At 41.5% G+C, this 19,203-nt stretch overlaps 1 protein-coding gene across 9 annotated transcripts in view; it reads right to left on the reverse strand.

Moving 5' to 3' along the window:
- Window positions 1-19,203, reverse strand: part of LOC125453854 (abl interactor 2) — a 153,872-nt gene that overhangs the window by 32,443 nt on the left and 102,226 nt on the right. For 5 of the 9 annotated variants that reach the window (XM_048533891.2, XM_048533894.2, XM_048533890.2 and 2 more), the window contains exons 3-4: window positions 10,017-10,193; window positions 2,545-2,562 (exon numbers count right to left, since the gene is read on the reverse strand). In XM_048533891.2, coding sequence (XP_048389848.1) covers window positions 2,545-2,562; window positions 10,017-10,193 — 195 coding nt within the window. The remainder of the gene's footprint in view (window positions 1-2,544; window positions 2,563-10,016; window positions 10,194-19,203) is intronic. The other 4 variants (XM_048533893.2, XM_048533892.2, XM_048533899.2 and 1 more) reach the window with 1 other exon arrangement.

Here is a 19,203-nt window from a genome sequence, read left to right on the forward strand (position 1 = left end):
ACCACCTCACTAACGCCTGAAGGAGGAAAGGAGCAAGGCTCCAAAAGCTCATGTTTTCAAGGAATTAAGGGCTGCGGGGAGAGTGCGGGTAAGTGGAGTTGAAATGCCCATCAGCCATGTTTAAATGGCACCCATCAGCCATGTTTAAATGGCGCCCATCAGCCATGTTTAAATGGTGGAGTGGACCCGATGGGCCGAATGGCCTTACTTCCACTCTTATGTCTTATGGTCTCCCTCTCTCTCTCACACACACACACACACACGTAAATCTATAGGGTGAATCTGTATTTGCAGATATATTCTATTTTGTTCAAAAAGCACACAATTTATAAAGATAATGTGGCATTTTATAAATTCTTTCTTTAGAAATAAAACCAGTCTGACTCCAAACCAAAACACAAACAGATTCTAAACAAGGCCTCACACCTAACATGCATTGTCTGACCTAAAAAGTCACCTGCTCTTTACACTAATAAAACCTTCAGTTCTCTCAGGGCAGTGATTTGAAAGGAATTTGAGTACTTACATACATATTAATCAATTAAAACCTTTTGACTGATTAAAGATTTAACAGCATCTCAGGCTTGTTTAATACATTCTCATCTGTGGTGTGACACTGTGATCTTTTACTCATAAATTCTGTGCCTGATACCACTTCACTAACACCTGAAAGAGGAGCAAGGCTCCAAAAACTAATGTTTTCAAATAATCCTGTTAATTAAGAAGGGGGTGGGGTGAAGAAAGTGTGGATGTGTTCGAAATGGAATAATCAAACATCATCTTTCAGTAGAATTTGGTTACGTGCAGCTGATGGATGAGGTCAGAGAGGAAATCCACAAAACTAATACTTGGACATATCAATAAAGTCAGGATGATCAGTGATATGGTGGTGCTGGTAGTCGGGAACCTCAGTCCTTGGCAATACAGCCCAATTTTGCTTCATGAAAGCATATGCACTTCCCATTTTGAGGTCACACAGTAAAAAGTTTAAGACAAGACCAGCAACCCATCTGATTGTACAGTTCTGTTATCAAATATTCCAAGTTTTGAATGGCCAGGGATTTAAGGGATGAAATGATAGCAATCTTCCTATTTCCTTCTGCCTCTAAATGGATTTTATAGTCAGCATATTTGGTTATTTATCTAATCTGAATATTCAGAGCTTAGCAGTGGAGTCCTCCAGACACCAATTTGTAGGATTCAAATAGGAGAGTCAAACTAACAAATCCAGGTGTCAATCTTCATCATTTCCAGCCGACAGCTGGATTTGTACTTACTGTTGTGCCAAGTGGTACAAAACTCGAAATTCCCTTACAGACCTACATTCCTAACGTACTTTTAACATGAGTAATTAAAACCAGAAGATCTCACCCAGGGGTGAGTCTCAGGTCATGGCATCCAGAGAACAGCAACAGATATACCTTTGATTAATCAATACTTCTATTGGCTACAGATGATGAAGTGAGGGAAGAAGGAATCTGATAGAATATGGACCAGGACCTCAACAGCTCACCTCCCAAAATGGTGGCTCCAGCCCTGTACAACAATGTTGAGCACAACTAGAAAAGTGGGCCATTTATTACTTGGTTACAAGAGAGTAACTGGGCAAAATCAAACCCTGAGTCACAGAAGGAGACTCCAGCTGGAATGATGAAACACTTGGATTAGAGGTGGATTTTAAGAAGGTCTTAAAGGAGGAATGAGAGAAGTGGAGAGATTTAGAGTCGAAATTTCAGTATGTGAGTTATCTGTGGCTGAAGGTACTGCCATCAATGGTGGAACAAAGGAAAAATGAGATACACAAGAAGCAACAGTCTAGCAACAGCAGCAGTTAGGTGTATTGGGTGAGGTGAACAAGTGATGGGATAGAATAAAGGAAACAAAGTTTTGAGTCGGGTCAAGTTTATGTCGAGTGGATCATAGGAGGCAGCCAGGAGAGCAGTAAAATAGTAGAGTCTGGAGGTAACTAAGGCGCTGATTAGGATTTGATAGGCAGGTGGCCTGAGTTAGAGACAGAGGTAGACAATATTACGTAGGCAGTCTTTAGAGATTACTGAGTCATGAATCAATGGGTAGCTGCTGCCCAATGTACCTGAAGGTATACTTGAGAGGCCCAACAAAACGTCTCTTATTCCCAAGGTGTTTGAGTGCCAGGAAAAAGTCAACACCAAATCTGTACGTGTCTCACACTCGGACATGGTGTCATCACTCTCTGACTACTCCCACAATATTTCCAAGTTACCCATTGTCTGGTCTCCCCGGTGCATAACAAATGGGTACATACAATGAACGCCAGATTATATATCAAAACCCTTTGCAGAAATTTGCTGTTGTCTTAATGACAGAGGGTTTGGTTTTAAAATACAGCGTTACAGAAATCTGAAAATTTCGGTAATATTATCAATGTAAAAGCTGAATCTACATCCTCAGGCTTGATAGTACATCCTCCATTTAAAGGGCATAAACTGTGCAGCATTTAACCACCCAGTCTGTAATATCCTCAGCACAGCAATAGGATGGCGGAGAAGCACTGAGATCTCTTACCTTAAATCTAAGCAACCACTTAATGCATAAATGAAGCAAATGAAAGAAGTAAGAAAAAAAACAGCATTGAAAGGTTAGTTGAAACCACAGGATAGGAGTACAAAAGGAATCAATGTTAAAGCATCTGATACTGAGTCATGTTACAAATTGTTTAGAGTGAAGTTGAACATGAGTCACAAGCACATTCTGAACTCTGCCTTCTGGCCATCAAAAGAAGATACCTCTGACATCCCTACAATTACACTTTGCTTATAAGCTTACAGAGAAGTGACTGAATCACTCATTGTTAGAAGTCTTGGCTTTCTGATCATAGCTCTCCAAATCAATGGTTGCAGCAACAGTGCAGCTTCATAATGTGCACTGTTCAGATCCTGCATACTGGTCTGTTCTGAGATGGAGCACAATGGTGGAAGGAAAATGGAAGGAATCATTTTGATACAGACACCCAACTTCAAAAATGTTTGTTAATGGGTTTCTTGTCCCATTCTAAATCGCAAGGCTGCAAATATTCAAATATATTTGAGCTGGAGCTGTGCAGGAAGAGAAGTAGACGTTCATGCAGTACACCTACCTGCCTTCTTGAACACTGTGCACTTTTGACACCTCCAGATTCTCCAGCCCCTTCAATCCTCTCATACTCACAGTAGAACCTCCATTTAGATTTGGAAGCTCTCCAATTCTTAGTGGGTAAAGGGTTCTATGAAACATACGGACTAGACCGTGACAAGGCTCAGTAATTCAGTGATGTGGGTAATTGGTCAAAAGCTAGGGTACCTGTGGACAGGTCATGTACCTCAACTCCCTCAAATGTGAATAAAATGAAAATTGGCCTGGCCTCCTGAGCTGGATCAGATTCTAACAGCCACACCTGGAAAACCTTGGATGTGCATTCACCTACTTAAAGTTGAACGATAAAGCTGCTAATATCTCTGGTCAAATCACCGGAAACTCCCTGTCTAAAGTGACACTGCAAGAATGACCAGTTACCTGTGGACTGCAACACAAAGTTCAACGTCTTCAGGAGATGAAGGAGAAAACTAACAGGAAACAGTCTAACATCTGTGTTTTCCAACAACTGGGTCCTCTACCTTTCATGTCCTTTATCATCCTGATGTTAGCTACTACTTAGATAAACTCTGATAATAACAGAAAGCTGTCGTACTCAAGTCCTGTGAGTGGCTGCTTAAAGATAATATCAGGAGAGGTGTATGAGAAGCAGCTCAATCAAAGTGTCAGTTGGCAAAATATTCAACAAAGAAAAAAATTATAGCTCTGCAACAAACTTCGGAAACGTACCAGGTAAACAGTAGTCCAGTCACGTTCTAGGGATGTTCTACAGATGTGTAGAGATGAATAGGAGCATGTTGAAGAATCTCGCAAGCAGGTGGTCTGATAGGACCAATGAATACGGTGGAAGGATGGGACTGGGAGAGTTGCTGAGAGGGAGAGAGCTAGAGATATCGTGAGAAGTTAGCTTGGCTAAATATAGAGGAAAGAAGGCAGGTAGGTGAAGATAATGGATATCATGACAAGATATGCTTCAGGGATATGACATGATGGTGCAGAACTAGGGTTACTTCTATTTTTATTCATTCACAGGATGTGGGCATCATTGGCTAGGCCAGTATTTATTGCCCATTTAACGGTCCTATGGGTAGTTGACAGTCAACCACATTCCTGGACTACGGGGCATCAGTTTAAGGAAAGAGGGGAAAGAATACACAGGAACCTTCGAGGCAACTATTTTCTTTTACAGAGGGTGGTACATATATGGAATGAGCTGCCAGCAGAAGTGGTTGAAGTGGGTACATTAACAATATTTAAAAGGCATTTGGGCGAATACATGGACAGGAAAGGTTAGAAGGATATGGGTCATGTGCAGGGAATGATTGAATGGATATTTTGCTTGGTTTGGATCAGTTTGAGCCAAAGGGCCTGTCTCCAAGCTGTAGGGCTCAATGACTGTAAGTGAAAATGAGAGGGTTGGCTGTGATAAAAGCAGCTTATGTCATGACAGAGCCTGGGGTGTAGCAGCGGGTAAAGCTGTAGCAGTCCTGAGACAGAAACGCTGGTTAGGGAACAGGGTGATATCTTAAAAGTGGGAAACAACTGGAAGGCTCAGAGGTTCCTCTATATTGAGGAGATGAAATGCAGACTGGGCACTGCTTTGTGGAAGATCTACACTGTTTGTAAAAATCGCTCCAAGCTTCCAGTTTCTTGGATCTTGGCCCTGCTGCTGTGCTCCAGTGAGGCTCAGCGCAAGCTGGAAAAACAGCAACTCATTTTCCACTTTGGGACCCTGTAGCCTTCAGGACTCAATATCTAATCTAGAACCTGAACATCACCCTCCATGTCCTTTATCCTTCCCACAGCAAAGCCCTGTCATGACACGGGCTGCTTTCAGCACAGCTAATCCAATTTCACTGAATCATGGACCCCATTGTCAGCTTTTCTTTCTCCCTGGATTAATATTATTCATCTCTTCATCCAATAGTCTCTACCTCACTCTCTCCCTCTCTCTGGGATCCATCTCCACCTATCTGTTCACTCCTTTTCTCCCAGACCTGCCCAATTCCTGTCTTCAGCATATTTTCTTTCCCTAGCTACTATCAGTTCTGAAGAAAGGTCACTAAATTCGAAACATTAACTCTGCTTTCAGTCCACATATGCTGTCAAACCAGCTGAGTTTCTCCAGTGATTTCTGGTTTTGTTTCAGATTTCCAGCATCAGGAATTCTTCGTTTTATTTTTGTAAACCAACTGCTACTTTATTGAATGCTGCACCACTGAGTTTGGAAGTGGCATAGGGCTCCAGAGCACTAACAGAAGTGAGTAACAGTAATGACTCACTACGCCCCAGCTAAATTCTACTTCAGTTCACAATTGGACACTGCATTTAGCTTTAACTCGCAGTCAATATCAATTTCAGAAATGTACCAGTAGGTGGTACTCACCACCAGGAAACGCTGCCAACACAAGATCCAAAGACAATCTTAGATAAAACAACATCTCTGCATCTTTTGAGAGCAGGAACCTCTCCTGAGTTCATAAAGGAAATTCAAAGAGACATTTCACCAGATCTTGAATCTACAACCACTGAATTTATCTAACATAGTGTTAGTCTCAGAGATTCTGAAGTTGTATTATGATTCAGTGTTTCACAGTGATTTCTCCTATCATGTTGTCAGCCATATGAAATTTTACCCAAAATGCAGACAAAATGCCACTTTTTGATGTAGTGCCCAATTTTTATTAAATAATTTCAAACTGCTGACACATGGTTTTGCACTTCCAAGAACTGAGCCAGCATGAGTAATCAGCACCGCAGTATGCCCCCTTATGTTCTCAAAAATGCTGATGAAAGTTCGGTAGTAGGTCTGTTATACCAGAATGATGTTGTACTAATAACAAGCCATACATCTACCTGGGGCATGAGCACAGGCTTCCTCCAGACTCCCTTCAGTGACCCCTGAGTAGCAAAATGGCACAAGGCAGTCGTCTATTTCCCCTAGCTTGATAGTGATCTGACCTGGCTGCGAGCCATTAATTCGGCACAGCCGAGGGGTAGAATCTGGGACAAATCATTATTTGGTGCTGTGGCACATTTAGCCATCAGGAACCAGGAAGCCATTTAATATTAGCCTTCCTCAAAAATCCAAACTCGACTCCTCAGTCCTTGCAGGCCACCATTACATTCCCAATTCCCTTCACTCTACAAGTATAGCTGTTATCTCCAAGGTCCAAGCCCATTTCTGTTGCAACAACAGGTCTGAATCTCTCCAATCAGGTTCTCTGCTACAGTACTAAAGAAGGTCTCATGCAAATCATTAATGACATCCAATGTGACCATAAGAAAGATAAACTATCCTAAGCCTTCTTGATCTGTCAGCAGCCTTCAATGTTGTTGACCACACCAGAGATGGCAGGAACTGCAAACGCTGGAATCAGAGTCAACACAGTGTGAAGCTGGAGGAACACAACAGGTTAGGCAGCATCAGAGGAAAGTTGAAGGGTCTCAACCTGAAATGCTGATGCTCCTGCTTCCCTGATGCTGTCTGACCTGCTGTGTTCATCCAGCTCCACACTATGTTGACCATGCAATCCTGCTCCAATGCATCTCCTTTGGAACTCAACTGACTTGAGAATGCACTTGCCTGATTTCATTCTTATTATTTCAATCAGAACAAGAGAATGCTCTATGAAGGTTTCTCTTCCTGCTTGATCTGTTATCTCTGGAATCTCCTGTTACAAATTACACTAAACTCTTACCTATCTAGTGCTTCTCTAGGCTGCAAGCAACGCCTCTGATTTGATTTATCATGGTATTTGTCTGCTGCCTGATATTGATGTAAACATTTCTTTCAGCCAAATAGAGGAGATCACAGCAATTATCTTCAATCTGACTACAAATTTCGGCCCCCCAAGTCACTAAAACTATGCCTCTTCCCAGCAGCTATCTGAGTCTGTACTATAGTAATCTAACTGACTTCCAGGCCCCATACGCCTCCTTCACATGTTTGCCTAAGTGCTCTGTAATAATACCCAATTCCACCAGTCTCAGGTCATCTTCTACTGAAACCATCTTTCATGCTTTTGCTATCTCTAATCCAAACTACTTTAAGATTCTTTAGGCTGCCTCCCAACTCCCATCCACTGTAAACATGAGTTGAATTCTGTCTTCTGTACTCTAACTCGCACCAAATCAACCATCACTCAGGCTTGCTGACATCAACTGACCCCGATCCTGCAACACCTCTACTTTTTAAATTCTCACCATTGTTTTCAAATCACTCCCTAACCTGGATCCTTCCCAAATCTGTTACCTCTTTCAACCCACTGACATCTCTTTCAGTTGATTTCTCTTGTGCCTCATAGATTTTAATCAAATTATGTCTAGTGGCTAAGTCTTCAGGTCCTGAGGCCATAAACTCTGGAATTCCCTCTCTCAACATCTTCCTGCTTAAAACTGACATATCTGACCACGCCTTTAGTTCATGCTGTAAATACTTCATTTGGCTTGGTACCAGAATTTGTTTGATAACTCGTGTGAAATGTGTTGGAACATTTTAATATGTTAAAGATGATATACGAATGCAAGTGTCTGTTAGTTGAACATCTTTTCAGATCTGGATAGATAACATAAGAACCAGGAGCAGAAGTGTGCCATTCGGCCCCTCAAACCTACCTCATTATTCAACAAGATCGTAGCTGATCTGCCACAGGCTAAAATTTCTCTTTCATGCTAACTTATCATAACCTCGGACTCCCTGATATTTCAAAAATCAATCCACCTCCTCTTTAAATACTTTCAATGGTCTAGGACAGAGAATTTGGGACACAGAATTCCAGGCACAACTTTTTATCTTCTGAAAGAAGAAGTTACAATTCATCACAGTTTTAAGTAAATGTCTCTTTATTCTCTAAAAATGTCTCTCAGTTCAAGATTCTGCAATTAGAGGTAACATCTTAATACGTCCCATGTCAAACTGTGTCCGAATACTGTATGTTTCAATAAGATCATCTCTCTTCTTCTAGATTCTATTGAATAAAGTCCTAATCTGCTTCACCATTCTCGGTAAGCCAACTCTTCTTCCCAAAAATAAGTCTTTTGAATACTCCACTGCCGGTATATTCTCTCTTAAATTTGTGGACCCAAACTATACACAGTACTCCAGATGCAACCTTATCAGTACCTTCTACAGTTGTAACAAGACTGCCCCCTTTTTAAGCTCCAACCCTCCAGCAAAAAAAAGACCAAACTGCCATTTGCCGTTTTAATTACTTGCTGAACCTGCATACTAACATTATGTGCTTCATGCAAAAGAATACCCTGATCCCTTTGCATTGCATTGTTTTTGGAATCTCTCTCCATTTAAATAATAGTCCTGCAGTCTGCACTGGGAACAAGAACTTTGTACCATTGACAAGGGCACTGACTGAGGCTCCTCCAAAGTTAAGTTCTGGATCCTCATATCTTAGCAACAAGATCATCACCAGTGAAGAATCAACTGCACAACTCCTGAGTTCATGTCCCACTACCTCAACATTTCAGTAGTAATGGAGCAAATCTGACTGAATCTTCCTGATATCCTGGCTCTCAGTCCTTTATCCCTTGTTAAGGCAGAGACACTATTTCATTCCACTCCACAAAAATTCTGTTTTGTCACAAAAAGTAGAATTGGAAACATTTTCAATGAAGTTCTAGCTCTGTGATCCACATCTGCACAGGCTGATCTGAACGTTACTTAATTAATCTTCTTCCTGGAGGCCAAAGGTAGACTGATACTGTACAGGTACATACTTAACTGTAGTGTCACATACCTCCTCCTGCCACAAGAGCATACTGGTTCATACGGCCATCGAAATAGGAGATATTCATTCAGCTCCTTTGCTCCTGAGCTCAGTTTGCCCGTTTTTACTCTCCACCCTCGATACTTTCACCTGACAAAAATCTACAACAATTTAGGACAGAATTTGACATTCCTCTAAATTTTTTGACATAATATGCTTCCTGATTTCAATCCTAATGGATTTAGCTGTGATTTTAAGATAATGATGACTAATTCTGAGGAAATAGTTTCTCTGCTGTACGCTTGTTAATTCTACATCACTGTTCTATTCCTCTCCGTATCTCCTGAAGATAACTTTTATTTGGATACAGTTCCACAGGCAAACAAGTACCTTGCACTTAAATGGCTCTTAACATGTGAATAAGGACAGTGAGCATTAGCAGATATTTCTGGGACAACTGGGGGATAATGTTGTCATATCTACTCTCCTGACAATATGCACATATACACCCCAACAGGGCTCACGGAGGCAGATCATGAGCAGGAACTCTGGGTAATTATTTATCTACTGTAATGGAGATCCCAGGAGGAGATCAGCTGACTCAGTAGAGCGCGGAGACCAAAGCTGGGTCCAATGATTTATGCTGGTTATATCCCTGCTGATGTATATTTCTCAAAATATTAAGGTGGGAATGCAAATTTTTCACAGCAATTCCCACATTGCAGGCAGTGTAAAAGGTGGCACCTTCTAAGTCTGAAGCCATCAGAGGCCAACTGCAAGATGACGAGCCATGCTTCAGTTTCTCTTTGAATATATTGCCGCTGGTATGCAGCAATATGAAAGGACTTCAATATACTAATCTACATGTACCAGCAGACATGGCTATCTTTAACAGCTAATGGCTGCCATGAAATGACTTTAATAGAGCATTAAAAATGGCAGTTTTCTATATATGACAATTTTTGATAAATGAACATCAGGTTAAAACATTGCTTACTGGACCATTCTTTACATAAAATCCTATATTGCTAACATTCCAGTAAACTTTAACGAGATGCCAAACTTAAAAGAGTGACTCCCAATACATTTCTAATGCATAATACCCGCCTTTATCCAAGCAGTTCCTGTAACTCCTACTCCAACAAGAGTTCTGTTAGCTGTTCCTGGGCTTACAAAGCATACCTTCACTCCATGACCGATGTCATCCAGGATAGCATAATCGATGGGCTTCCTGATGTACCTGACAGGCCTCTCAGGGTTAGATGGAGCAATGATTTTATGAGTCCTGGAGGTGTTTTTGTTGGTTGTCAAGATACCAATCTCTCTTCTTGCAACCTTCTCCTTGTGAATGTCCACCGTCTGAAAAGGGAATATTGACCTCAGTCAGAACAGTGGCAAAATAGCATAAAGAATGTTAGATAATTAGTACAAGTTACAAGTACACAGTCCTGTCAATAGACAAGGGAGTTTGGCACAGCTAAATCATGAATTGGAGATACAGCCAAGCCAATGGACGCTGAAGAAAGAAAATCTCTCAGCTTGACCAGCAGTCAGTGGGGTGATATTCATACAGCACCAACAGGCAACAGTGAGCAGACTTCCAGCATCAACTGTTGGGAACTGGGGACAGGACAGAGATTCAAAGCAACTGTGGATGGGATCCCCAGCACCAAAGGGAAGCCACAGCTATCAACAGAATGTTATTAGGCGCTTGGAGATGATCTGACATCAACACCACAGAGTACTAATTTGTAAAGTTACATAATAATACAATTAAGTTGCCATCTGAACTGGAGGATTTAGCCGCAAGGAAAGATTAGAAATGCTGGGGTTGTTTTCCTTGAAACAGCTGAAGTTGAGAGGGGGCCTGCCAAAAGTCATTTATTCCATTAGTAGCAGTCAATAGTCAGGAAGTATTGATTTAAGATAAGATGCAGAAGGCTAAGAGGAAAGTTGAGGAGGAATGGTTTCACTCAGAGTGGTGGGAATCCAGAAGTCACTGCCTAAAAGCGTGGTTAAGTCATAAATTATGGTAACAGTTTAAGCAGTATTTAGAAATTTGTTTGTGTTTCCATAGTTCCCAAGGCAATGGACCAAAAGATGGAAATAGGATTAATGCAGTCAGATCCTTTTTTGACTGACGTGGACAAGATGGAAAGAAAGTTTTCACTATGTGTTGTAATATATATAGCCCCACTCCTGAAAAACAACTCTTGACCCTCCAATCTTACAAACTACCATCAGATCTCCAATCTCCCTTTCCTTTTCAAAGTCTTTCAATGTAGTGTAAAGTCTGATATTACCTGATGAGCGGAGCGTTTATAATATTATAATAACATAAGAGGTAGGAGATTGAGTAATCAACAGCTACCTGGGAATGAGATTGAGCGAGCAGGAGGCAAGCCTCATGGACAAGGCAAACTTAGAAAGGGCATGCGTGGAGATAGGAGGGAAACCATAGGAAAATGCAGTTTAGGGCTAAGGCATGAAGAAACATTAACGGAAGTTAGGCTGGGTAGACCACAGGAAGAGTGGAATATGGTTTAACACTTCAATTTATTTTTAAAAGGAGAATTTACTTCACACAATGACTTAATATAGTCTGGAATACACTGCCTGAAAAAGATCTGGAAGCAGATTGAATAGTAAGTTGCAAAAGGGAACCAGGCAACTTGAAACATTAAAAAAAAGTACATGGCTATGGGAAAGGCAGAGGAGTGAGACTGATTGCGTGGCTCTTTCAAAAGGTTGACCGATACAAAGGGCTACAAAATTCCAAAAAGTACAATTTCTCTCAGCTCAGCTGATAGTGACCACAAGGAGTTGAGGTCCTGGCACCACTGATAAGATGGAAGCAAAGCTGTCAGATGGCTGAGTGGTTCTATTGTGAATTTTATATTATCTTCCATAACACCACATAAAACCTAAACCTTTTGCCTAGTCCCAGGATTTTAACCAGAATAGTCCAACAGCAGGCCATGCAGATAGTATCAAGGTAGCTTAAATATTAGTGTCAATCACAGTCATTATTCAAATCTGCAGCATATGCTTTGCTGTTCAGGCACTGGATGCATTATGACAAAAGAGTTAAAATTATGTTCTTTTATCTCAGCATAGTGGGCATTGATCCAGCTCCAGTTCACATGGTCCAAGTTTGCTTGATCTTGTAGCCGCAAGCATAATGCAAGCTTGTCCTTAATAAGCAAGAGCATAAAATAAACCACAACAGACTCAGTATGTTACTTCAGAGCTGACAGGGTGGCTGGAAGAGAGACAATAATCACAGTAATGCAACAGAAGTCAAGTGTGAAAACAGAAGGAACTTTACAGTGAAGAGTTTTACCTGTGGGTAATCTGTTGATTGATACTGGGTGGCTAAGCTGAAAAACTTCAGTGCCTGAGCACCAAAATTCTGCATCTCGGTAAAGTTTCTCTCCAGACTGACCTGATTGACTTAATCATTAAAGATCTTAACCAGACATGCATGAGGATGTGTCAGGAGGCTAACATGAATTTATCTTCTTTTGTCATCATGGACTAATCAGGATATTACAAACATTTTCCCCTTACATTTCAGAGTTCACTTTCTAGCTCTTTTTACCTTATCACAAGTTAGGGTGTCATTTTATTCCAAGTACCTTGAAAACAGGTTCTTCCCATTAAAACAGAAAGGGCAGCATTAAACCACAGAGACCAAGAAGTCCAAGTTTCAACTCTTGACCTATGTTGAATTCGCTCAACTCAGCAAGATCACAAATTAGTGGTATTCAAGCGAGCCTCAGTACCTCTACATTTAAAGAAAATCAGTTAATGCTCCCATTGCTGTTAATATACAGTGGCCCTGCGAGAAAGTATACAAATATAAATGTCTGGGGGCAACCATCCATGCTGATGTAGTGACTTTAACATAAAGAGATCCGAAGGAAGTCCACAGGTAGGCATCAGACATGAAGAGTAGTTCAGGGAGATGTGCAAAGACAAAGGCAAAAAGGATTCTGAAATGTGGAAGAGGAAGGAGTTGGGATTGTTAAAGAGTCTATCGTCAGTGGTAGATCTTTTTGGGGAGGCAGGAGATGAACAATATGTTTGAATAGAGAATGTGGCCAAGGCCTGAATAAACTATAGAGACAAAGTGAAGCTACAGAAGGACGTGTGTTCAAGGGTTTCAGAATCAATGCCCCAGTGAAGCTACTGGAGTCAAGTAAGGTAGCAAAGCCTGAAATCATGTGGCAAAAGGGACTGGGATATTACAGGAAACCAGCTGACAGCAAGGTGAGGTGAATCTGATGCAAGTTGGAGGTGAGCAGGAGAATGCAGTACTATAGGAGCTGAAGTTTATTTTGGGAGCCACTTGAAAATTGCCTTGCTATGATTTCAGATAACTTTCAATAGTTCAGCTGATGATAGATGAAAGGTTAGTTTGATGAGGTGTTGATACGGTGTTTATGAAACTGTACCTGATGCTACAGCGATGCCTATAAGATGGAACAGATAATAAAAGAAACAGGAAAACGTACTCAACGTACTAAAAATGGATGTATTTTGCTTCATCCTTTCAGTTCAGCAGCAGTTTTTGATAAGAAACAAATGAATTCATTCAAACCTACGTATCTAAACAGAATCATCTGATGCCCTCAATCAGAAGCCTCTTAAATCCGTAACAAGTTGCAAGCTGCTTAAGTCAATGCTCACTGCAGCACACTGACTCAGCACGGTGTAGATATTCTTAACAAAAAGCTTCATGCCAGCCCTTCAAGTTCAGATGTGTTTGGAAATATAAGATTTTTAACAGTCATTACCAATTAAACTTCCCAACTCAACAGTCAGCCAATTAAGCTCAGCCTTCAAAATGCACAGCCCTCTCCATCCACATTATATTAACACTCTGTGGCACCAGCAAGCTGAAAAGCTCTTGAAATGGGAAGATAGACATTGTTGGTGTGTCTCAGAGATATCTGCCTACTTTAAATTTCAGTGCCTTGCCTATTGCCGATTTTGATCATCCTGCAATACATTGCTGAGGGCTCTTATCTTGCATTGGTAGTGTCGTGAAGATGGCAATTCACCTTGCAGTACAGACCAAATAGATACCAGCAACCATGCCTTTAATATCTCACCTAGCAGCCAGTCTTTATCGCAAGCTCAGGCTAGAGCCAGGATCCTTCCTGCACCCAATACCCACTCTTCCCAATAAAGGTCACTGAGCAGCGACTGGGGGAAGAATCCTGGCTGATCTTTCCCACTGAAATCAACTCGAGCATTTCTGCCAAAGCTATTTCAGGAAAGACCAAGGAATAAACCTGGCAGTTTCATACTCTGCACAACTCATCTGCTAAACTCAATGGCTCATAACAGTTTCTATCAACATCCAGTTGATACATTTTTTATTCACTCATGGGACATGCGTGCCACTGGCTAGTCAGTATTTATTACACGTCCCTAGCTGCCTTGGAGAAGGTGGTGTTGAATGCCTTTTTGAACTGCTGTAATCAGTATGCTTTAGGTTGACCTACAATGTCCTTCGGAAGGGAAATCCAGATTTTTGACCCAGCAAGTGAAGGAACAGTGCTATATTTCCAAATCAGGATGGTGAGTGGCTGGGTGGGGAACTCGCAGGTGCTAGCGTTCCTGCGGATCTTCCAGATGGAAGTGATTGTGGATTTGGAAAGTGCTATTTAAGGATCTTTGACACATGTTATAGATAGTACACACTGCTGTTACTCAGCATTGGTGGGGGAGGAAACGAATGCCTGTGATGTGGCGGCCATCAAGCAAACTATTTTGTCTTGAATGGTATCAAGTTTCTTGAGTGTTGTTGAAACTGCACCCAACCAAGCAAGAGTGCAGGGTTCCCTTGCACATCTGACTTGTGCTTTGTTGACGGTAGACAGGCTCTGAGAAGTCAGGAGAATGAATCACTTGCAGCACTATTCCTAGTCTCTGACCTGCTCTTATAGTCACTGTACTTATGTGGTGAGTCCAGGTAAACTTCTGGTCAATGGATAACACCCACCACTCCCTCCTACTCCCCCCCCTTCCCCCACCCCAGCATGTTGATGGTGGAAATGCCATTTAACGTCAAAAAATGGAAGTTAGCTTGTCTCTTATTGGAAATGGTCATTGCTCGTTGTTAATGTTACTTGCCACTTGACAACCCAAGCCTGGGTATTGTTCTGATCTTGCTGCATTCAAACATGGACTACTTCAGCATCTGAGGAGTTGTCAATGGCACTGAACATTATGCAATCACTGGTGAACAACCCCACCATATGATAGAAGAAAGATCGTTCATGAAACAGCTAAAGATGGTTGGGTCAAGGACACTACCCTAGATGAACTCTTGAAGAGATATCCTGGGGCTGAGACGACTGATCTCCAACAAACATAACTACCTTCCTTTGTGCCAGGTATGACTCTGACCAGAAGACAGTCTGGCCCCGACGCCCATTGGTTCTAGTTTGGCTTGGGCTCTTTGATGCCGCAGTCCATTGAATACAGCCTTGACATTAAGAGATGTCAAGAGATGTCTTTCTCATCTCACCAGTGGCTCAGTTTAGTAATGGGGTCTTATTTGGGAGCAGTCTTACTGTTGAGTCAAAGGTCAAAGAATCAAAACCTACAGGAATACTGCTGAAGGGCTACATTGCTTTTCATATTGCCTTTTGAGTGAGATGCTGCTTTGTGTGCAAGTCAGCTTCAACTTACACTTCCTATTAAGTGACATGTGAACCTGGAATCAGGATAGTGTGCCTAAGATGAAGTGAAAAATCAGCTGTAGTGGGATTCAAACCAAACTTAGCTCAGACTTCCATCAGGTAATTGTATCATTTCAGGAAAGTAATGGTGCCCATACTGGATACTTTTTTTGACTCTATAAGTGACAAAATAAAGCTATTCATGGATAAGTTAATTCGTAGTATGATGCAGTACCAACTCGCTGCTGAAGCCATTTCATGAAAAGAATAGATAAAGCAACAGTCTGTCAGTTAGATCTTTCTCAGAATTTGTTTTAGATCTTTTGAACATAAATCCTTAAAACACACCCCAGCAAAGACAGCAGTTACCCCAATCCCTAATGATTATTGCTTATTATAATTACCTGTGCCAGTTAAAGTAGGGGAAGATAATGTTGTTGTATGTTTACGTGCTCATCTATAAACAACTTTTCTCAACACTAATGAATGGATGAATGAATTTAAATAAGACTTAGCCCACAAATCAGGTACAGACCAAGGAAGATATTAGAGTTGGTTCCATGGTGTCGCAGTTAGCACTTTGGACTTGAAATGTCAGTGGAGCCAAAAACTGTCATACAGGCTCAGTGGTTTGCACTGCTGCCTGTCAGCACCAGGGACCTGCGTATGATTCCAGCCTCAGGTGACTGTCGGTGTGGAGTTTGCACATTCTTCCCATAACTGCAAGGATCTTCACCGGATGCTCCGGTTTCCTGCTACAGTCCAAAGATGTGCAGGTTGGGTGGATGGGCCATGATAAATTCCTCTGTAGTAATAGTAGGGATGTGTAGGTCAGTTGGATTAACCACGATAAATACACTAGGTCTGGGTGGAATGTTCTTCACAGGCTCAGTGCATTTGTGATGGGCCAAATGGTCTCTTTCCACCCTGTAGGGATTCTATGAAGAAATGATTGGTTATGGTGAAAATAAAGATGCAGATCCTAGTTGTTTTTAAAAGTGTCATTAACATTGAGGCTTGGGGTGAAATAATTTTTTTTGGTAAAAGTATGGGTGGTTTTATCTGGAATGTTGCTGACTGCTTCAGAATGTTGCAGACTACCTCAACTGCTGTGGTGGAATTCATCACAGCCATGAACATGTGATTAAGTTTTCAGAGCAGCATGTTCCATATGGATTGAAATGAAGCTGTACCCTTGAGATAATACAAAATACAAAAAAGTTATTTCTCAGCTTTGTGTTTGCAACAAATGAACTAGGGATGGAGCTACGTCATTGAAATAACCTTGAGTTAACAGTGTGGTGGAGGTATGTGCTCTACTCAATGTTAGTTTTGCTTGTTAGTAGTGTATTCCTGCAAAAGAAGGAATGCTGTGCTACTTCCGGTAACTTCTAAGGACTGAATCTTGAAATGCTTCTTGAGAGGACTTTCCATGAGACAGACAGTTCCCTTGAAACATATAACGAACAACTAGTTGTACACATTTACTTAAAGGCATGCTGATCCCCATGTCTGGTGTCTGGCAACGGTATTCTCTGTTAAGCCTGTCCTGACCAAATTACGCTCGTGTAGGTCAAGGAAGATGGTTGAAAAAATATAAGACAACATTGACACCAAGACAAACCAGCAAAATAAGCATTTAATTAACAAATGAATTTATAATGAAGAGAGGAACAAGGGGCTTTATGAGTACAGATACATAAATCATTAAAAATAGCAATGCAGTTTACAAAAGCAGGCAAATACTGTTGCAAAGTTAGGTAGAGTACTTGTGGATTGGGAGGCAGGAAGTTAAGAATTTGGTGTTTGTAAAATGCAAGGGGGGAAAGAATTGTATGGTCCCTTTAAAAGATCACGTGCTTTTTCTGTGCTTAGAAATTTGAAGTTGATGGCCATGAGCAGCAGCTTGAAAGTTTGCAAGTACACAGAGCTCCTGAATTGAAACATTTGTATCAAAAGGCCATTAAATTAGCAGGCCAAACAGCAGTTTTTACCAAGACAAGAGGCTTTTGAATTTAGCCACTTTGGACCAGGTATTTAGATACAAAAAAACCTATTAAATTTAACTGAAAGAATTGTTTTGACAACACAAGTCCAATCCTAAGAAAATATTGATATGTCATCAAGAGTATAAAAAGAAGGAGCAGATGAACAAAGACATCCGCCACAGCTAATAGCCCTCAGTTCTCAAGAGAGAATCACTGGGTTTCACAACCTCCTTTATGCCTTAGAAAAAGCACCAACCAAATAACAAAGATAACAACGGCCAACTACTTAATATTCCTAACAGAAGAATCGACAAAGAAGACAAAGAACATTCCAGAAGACATTTAACCTGGCCAACTTCAACAAAGGAACCTCCAAAATGTCCACCTCTTTCCTCAACCAAGGATTCCCCAGCACTGTCGTTGACAGGGCCCTCAAACCGATCGGACCCACCTCCTGCACTTCCACCCTCAACCCCTCTTTTCCCTCCCACAACAATGATAGAATTCCCCTTGTCCTTACCTACCATCCCACCAATATCCACATCTAGAAGATCATCAACTGCCATTTCGACTACCTCCAGCAAGATGCTACCACCAGACACACATTCCCCTCCCCTCCCTCGTTTGCCTCCTGCAGGGACCATTCCCTCTGGAATACCTTGGTCCACTCTTCCTACACTCCCAACAAACCTTCACACCACCTTCCCCACAATCACCAATGGTGTAACACCAGCCCATTTACCTCCTTCCTACTCAGTATCCAAAGATCCAAGCAGCCATTTTACCTGCATTTCCCACAATCTAGTCTATTGCATTCACTGCTCACAATGTGGTCTCCTCAACAGTGGGGAAACGAAGCATAGACTGGGTGACCGGTTCACAGAACATCTACGCTCTGCCCACAAAAAAGACCCTGACCTTCCAGGTGCCTGCCACTTTAAACACAACACTCTGTTCCCTGGCCAACATCTGTCTCAGGCTCGCTGCAGTGTTGGAAGAACATGCTGGAAGAACACCTCCTTTTCTACTTAGGAAGAATGTAGCTCTCAGGACTCAATATCAAATTGAATAAATTTAGGGCCTGAACTCTCCCACTTCCTAGCCCGCTAACCTACACACCAAGCCTTGTTATCACACAGCCTGCCATTACAACACTACATATCGTCAGTCACTAACAGTCTCCATTAACAGCTATTAACCCTCCTAACCAGATCGTTATCTACTCCGTTGTCTGTCCAATTGTTCTTCTCACTCTCTGGGCTCTATCCCCACCTACTGTTTACTCCTTACCCCCTCCTTATCCTACCTTATCATCTGCAGAAAAACTGACATTTCCCAGCTACCATCAGTTCTGAGGAAGGGTCACCAGACCCAAGACGTTAACTCCGATTTCTCTTCACAGATGTTGCGAGGCCTGTTGAGCTTTTCCAGCAATCTGTTTTTGTTCCTGATTTACAGCATGCATGGTTTTTTTCGTTTTTTTTTAAAGATTAAGTGATGACCTTACTGAAGTGTTTAAAATTTTGAACAATTTTGATAGGGTAAAGAAGGGTATTCTATTTCTACTGGTTCTATGTCAGTAACTAGAGGTCACAATTTCAAGATGGTCAGCAAGAGAGCTAGGAGTGAGATGAGGAGAAACCTTGTTTGTAAGCGTTAGGATTTGGAGAGCACTACCTGGGAAAG

The sequence above is a fragment of the Stegostoma tigrinum genome, chromosome 7 (assembly GCF_030684315.1).
Source record: "Stegostoma tigrinum isolate sSteTig4 chromosome 7, sSteTig4.hap1, whole genome shotgun sequence".
NCBI classification, from domain to species: Eukaryota; Metazoa; Chordata; class Chondrichthyes; order Orectolobiformes; family Stegostomatidae; genus Stegostoma; species Stegostoma tigrinum.